The sequence below is a fragment of the Cheilinus undulatus genome, linkage group 20 (genome assembly GCF_018320785.1).
Source record: "Cheilinus undulatus linkage group 20, ASM1832078v1, whole genome shotgun sequence".
Lineage (NCBI taxonomy): Eukaryota > Metazoa > Chordata > Actinopteri > Labriformes > Labridae > Cheilinus > Cheilinus undulatus.
Genome location: NC_054884.1, coordinates 26,381,851 through 26,387,850, shown reverse-complemented (window position 1 = coordinate 26,387,850; position 6,000 = coordinate 26,381,851). Strand labels below are relative to the sequence as shown.

At 38.0% G+C, this 6,000-nt stretch overlaps 1 protein-coding gene across 1 annotated transcript in view; it reads right to left on the bottom strand.

The window, feature by feature from the left end:
* Positions 1–744: 744 nt before the first annotated feature.
* The window catches only part of pax2b (paired box 2b), a 40,010-nt gene continuing 34,754 nt past the window's right edge, over positions 745–6,000 (bottom strand). Inside the window, exons 8-10 of the mRNA XM_041815825.1 lie at positions 5,413–5,514; positions 3,260–3,346; positions 745–821 (exon numbers count right to left, since the gene is read on the bottom strand). Of these exons, the coding sequence (XP_041671759.1) occupies positions 745–821; positions 3,260–3,346; positions 5,413–5,514 (266 nt within the window). The remainder of the gene's footprint in view (positions 822–3,259; positions 3,347–5,412; positions 5,515–6,000) is intronic.

Below are 6,000 nucleotides of genomic sequence, written 5' to 3'. Positions count from 1 at the left end.
AGTTTCTTGAAATCTTGCAAATAGGAAGCCATGGTGATATATTTTCATGGCTCCTCTTTATTTTTCCAACAGATGTTTCTTTATTAATTTCATTTCATTTTTACATCTTGATTGTGTATCACAGAGAACATGTCCTAATCTTCTCATGGCATCAAAAGCGATCGATTTAAGTCATGCTGGATGTTTTGGTCGGTGTCTGTTCAGATGGATAAAAAATGTTATGTTAGCCTGCATGTGCTGCCGCTAATCTCCTCTGATCTCATTGCGCTGCCATCTGAATCGAGAAGGAGGCGAATGGTATAAGGAAAAAAAGGCTGTTGCTACATTTTTAAGCTCTGGACGGCGCCCCTGCTGAGAGCCGTCGAGAAAAGGAATGTACAGTATTGATCCAAGATGGGATGAAAGTGTGACACTGCTACGGGGGGGAAAATAAATTCTGATATTGTTGTTTTCAGTCTTTTTTATTATTAAACCAGCCACAGTTGAGATCACGTGTGTACAGCCTTTCAGAGTCTCTGGTGCTGTCTTGTAGATCTTTTTTTTGGCTTGGAGTGTCCAAAAAAGCTTCAAGGAGAGAGAGAGGAGTCGTCCAGAGTCCCCAAAAAAATCTGTAAGTGTCTCACTGTGAGAGCTGAGAACATGTTACGCGTAGTTGCTCAGTGTCCAGTGGACCATGCCGCTCACACCGGGGCAATATGGAGGCTAAGGCCATGGTCCTGCAGGTTGATTTGGTTTCCATGGTAACTAGTGACGGTCATAGGCAGTGGCAGCAGTGGGAGGGGCGGAGCCTCTCGATGCGGCACTATAATAATAAGGGGAACCTGAAAGTTAACAGAAGAACGAACCATTTGAAACAACAACAAATGAATTATTTACTGTCATTTACCCAAAGCTTTATCATTACCACAAGTTTCAAACTTAAAAGGTTTAACAAAGGTTGCTGAAATGTATGGATGCACCAGTACCATTCTTTTCAGACCATGTACAGGTACTAATATTTGGATCTTCATTAATACTTAGTACCAGTGAGAACAATTGATAATACCATTGCAATTCTTACAATTACTTTGAAAGTTTGACTTATTATTACACAATTTATCAGAGCATAGTTTGCAGTCAGCTCCACTTTAATCATCCTCATTTATGTTATAATATCACCAAACTCCAGACATAACTCCAACTTTGTCTACTCAAACAAGAAGAGGCAAACATCATGCTATAAACTGATTTTGAGTGTATTATCGGCAATGTTTTATGGGTTTGAGCTCAAGTACTTGGGCTTTGTATCAGCACCGATACTGGTAAAGGTGTATCCTTACAGAAATGTTAATTATTAATGAATGGACCGTTTCCTGTGTCCTCTTCTTTTTGCCCAGCTACTAATTTAGACACTTTCACCATTTGAAGAAAAAGCATATCATGAACATAACTTTGAATGTTTTTACCATGACTTTTGAACAGAGGCAAATCAAAACAGTTTGTCATGTTTCCTGAGAAAACCTGAAGAAATTTTACAGGCAAAAATGAACATAAATGCTGACAAATTTTACATGATGTAGCTGGTTAGCTAGCGGTTCAAATGCTAGCTTATGACCTTCTACAGTTATTTTTCAAGTATTTCATATTCTATAGTAAGGTGTCTGAAAGGTGGGGCTGCTTGATTATGGCAAAATTCTTAATCACAATCACTTTGGTTGATAATGAGATCCCAATTGTTAGCAGATGGTATACTCTAAATTTATATCTTTAGAAGTTTGTATACTCTGTTGAGACTAAAAAATAAGTGGGTACACTCCAGATACCCTGCACTACGCCACTGATTATTAGGTATGATTACTCACTGATTTTCCATTTCCTTAACACTTTAACTTTATAATACTTTGGACAAAACCAGTGAAGCACAGTAATCTTTCAGTCTCGATTATCTCCTTCTGGTGATCATGGGAAACAAAAAAAGTAATAAGAATTTAAACTTGATTAAGATTAATTGCCCAACACAAGAAGGCATTTAGAGCTGATAAAAAAGCAAATTGAAGGGCATTAGAAGTGTAAAAAAAGTATAAAATAACAAAATTTAAGGTGGCATGATTTATAGAGTTTTTCTTCAATTTTTATATCCATCAAAGAGGTTGTAGTTTTGCCAAGTTTGTGGTCAGTTTTGATCATGTGCTTCCTTTTGGGCCAGCTGTAGAACTCAGCCATATCTGATGTCATTTAGTGTGCTTAAATAATGACCCACCGACTTGACAGTTAGTGCATTTCCTCTTTGTGGTATCTGCTTCACTCATCCAAACTCTACTCAATTATTTTCTTACATTTCTATAAGGGGGGCACTTTTAGTTCAATTAGAGCTGTCAGTATTAGCATTAATCTCGATTAATAAAGGTCCATAACAAGTGCATTAATTTTTTTGAATATTAAAGAACTGTGATAAAACATAAGCATATGTTTCATAACACTTTGGTTAAGCCACTACAAGGTCTACCTGCAGCCACAGCGATGTAGAATAAGTCCACCACTGTGCCTTAATGTCTCATGATATTAAAAAAACAACTTACAGATGAGTGGCCAAGTCTAAAAGCCATGTGCACCTTGTGCTTTCAAACATTCACCTTTTATTGCTCCCTTGTTTCCTTTTCATTCAATCTATGACAAGTTTCTTTTTTTCATCAATGTAACTCTAAGTTTCTTATTTTCTTTAAAATAAAAGCAGATGTGTATCCAGTGAAGAAGTCAATCTCTTTTAGTTTAAGACAGTGCAAAAATACAAAATGTAATAAAACTGTTTAAATGCAAAACAGTAAAATTTCAGGTTGTGACTAATAGGTGAGATCAATCCTGGTTAACTTTAGAAAATCTGAGATTCATTGCAGTTAAAGTTTTAATCTTTCATAACCCTCATTTTAGTTCTTCTTAGTTGTCTTGTTTTTCAGTCAGATGTTGGTCCCCTAAGAAATGCTTTCTGAGGTTGAATTAATCACAGAACCCTTGTAAACAGGCAGGGCATGCTAATGTTACACTATAATTTCTAATTTCTTTAATATTGAAAGTTGAAAAAAAAAAAAAAAAAAACGGTGCCCCAAACTGTTGAAAGGCAGCATATCACTCTTAAAGCAGTAAAGCAGTGTCAGATCCAAAGCTTTCAGGATTAAGCCCGTTCTTCCTGGGCCTACGTTTGCAGTTGGACATTAGCTGTAGGAGGAGGGGCTTAGCTAACGGTCATTTAATGATTCTCATTAAGTTTCACTCTGTCACTCACTTAGTAATGCTGGGTTGCTGAATCGCCAGGCTTCATTGTAAGTCGTGTACTGTGGATGACTGTAGGGGTTCCCCGAAAACTCACTCCCTGCAAAACAAAACAACAAATCAATTAGCATTTCAATGTGTCAAACCATTAGCCCTTCACATGCAGTCATTTCTCGTCATTCAAAACAGGATGCAATTTGAGAGGGAAAATGATAGTCATCGTCGTGCGACCAGTCAAGCAAGTAATTTATTTCTTTTTCATTTCACTTAAGTTATGCAACACTGAACAATACAGGATGTGACACTGAAGGCGGCTTTCCCTATCCCATTTATGGATATCTACCCATTCTTCTTCCTTCAGTATATTCCAAAGAGCTCTAATAAATACAGAGTGGTAATAAACAGCTTCCTGCATACATTTTTGATATGCTGCAATAAATCCTGCAACCCTTCTTGAGGGATTTTTACCATCTCTGATGTGAGCCCCCCTTGGGTCTGGGCTTTGGTGTTTGCTACATCAGGATTTCATTGCTGAGGAAGTAACTTGGAGTATGTCAGTGAGCATTGCTGTTGGTTCAACACGTTTCTTTCCTTTATGAGACAATAAAGGCTAGATTTTATATGAAGCTGGTGAGAAATGGCTTTGCTTTAACAGTGTTTTGCGCCTGTCTCTAAATCTTAGTGGTTGTGTTGGTTAAAGGATGAATGGGTTGTAACACAAAACCACAAGCCATGGAATTAAGGCCCTCATCTTTTGCTGTGTGCCACATAAGAACAAATGGGAAGTAAAAGTATGTTTGACTTGATGCTTTTCCTCTAACATGATTGAACAGTTTTATTAGATGGAATCCAAAGATAAACCTGGAGTGCACTGACTGTTGGTACTCTTATATATCTCCTTTGTTTTGTCTATTACCTGCTAGCAGAGGTATGTCAAAAATATACAGTTGCATAATTTAAAGAGTTTTTACAGAAAAAAACAGCCACAATTAGTATATAAAGTGCCAAATTTTATTTAGATTGAAAGTCAGTCATGTAATTATAAAGCATTATAATTTTCTATACAAGTTAATAGAAAATTAAGGTTTTAAATGCTGTTTCCTTTTTGGAGATTGCCATAGTTATCTCTGACAAATGCATTTGAAAAGTGAAAGATTAAACTTTTTGAAATGTTTATAACACCATTAACAAAGTTGAAATGACCTTGGATGTTTTCAGGACATAGGTAAAAACACTGCAACTACCTGCATTGCAAATGATCTGCTTTTGGTTAAAGATTTATGCATATACAATTTTTTAAAAGACTTTCTTTAACGGCGCATATTAGCCCTTATTTTCAATTTTGGATGTAATATGTTTGAGGTTTTTGTCAAGATCGACAGACAAAAACAAACAGAACAGTTATATAACACTCTTGGCTGAAGTGGTAATGAAAGACGTCATGGCGGCCCTTTCATAAAGGAGGAAAGAGGAGCAGCCAGGGCCTGTGATGGGTTGTGTGATTGGTAAATGATATGCTAACACAGGATACACTCCACTGGTTTCCTCAGCCATGCTGTTTAATCACATTCAAGCGAAATGCCGGCTGGGTTTAGGTGAAATAGTGTGTGAGTGTGTGTGGTGATGCTGGAGCTGAAGAAGCACCAAAAACTGCATCCCTGCTCCACTCTTGGCAGGGAAACACAGTCCTGACCTCCTCAGAGAGACAAGAGATTTGAATATTTACGGGGCTCCCATGCCTCTGCCTTTTGACCCTTAACTGTTTGCTGTGAACCTGAACTGCAGGTTAAGTAGAGGAGGGGAAGGGGACATGCTCTACAGCTCAGAGAGGCTGGGGAGGGCTGCTGGTGCTGTTTATCGACGGCCAGTATGAACGGCCACGCGGGGAGATAATGAGCCAATAAGAAGCAGGAGGGAAGAAAGCGTGACTGTCCTCTCCACTGTCTCTGATCACTTATTCAGCCTGTCTTATCCACTCATACACACTGTGCTAATATAAGAATATGTGTACCTAATATTCCACTGGCCAATATTTACAGTCTCTTTGTGTAATTTTGCACTAAAGTCTCTTCCCTTTGCTTTCACAGCTCCTACACCTGCTTTATCTGACACTTGTTGAATGGACCCAAACAATGATATGAGGCAGTGACGCTGTTTGTGACTCACCAGGAACCATTCCAGCGAGCGTGGAGGTTGGATAGCTGCCCTGGCCTGTGGGTGGGACGTGAGGGGGATACCCAGGTAAGGTTGTGTTGGCCATATCTCGACCTAGAGAGACACACAAAACAAAAAAAACTCATGAGCACCTTCTGGCTCTGATGCGCCTCTCTGCACATCTCTAAAAGATATTTCCTTTTAACTAAAAAAAAAAAAACTGGATGATCAGGATTAAAATCCAACTTTAAGATGACTATTCTAAAGTGAAAAGGTAATAAAATCAAAATAAATTTCTTTTTCATAATTTATCTTTTCCTGTAGTACATTTTAGCTCAAAATCCCCCAATCACTGCGAAATAGTTTGGTAACACAACAGTATGAATGAGCACTGTAATCAAGTGCCAACATTGTACCAGTGCAAACACATCCAGTACCTACAATACAGCTTTTTTTAATGCCATCTGGAGTTATGCCTCTGCTCTGCTTGCATTTTCCTACCCAGGAAATAATCAAATTGACTGACATATTTACTTGACTGTTAGCCACTGATACAACACTATATCCCATCTTCTACTGGCATCTTTTAAAGATATTTCT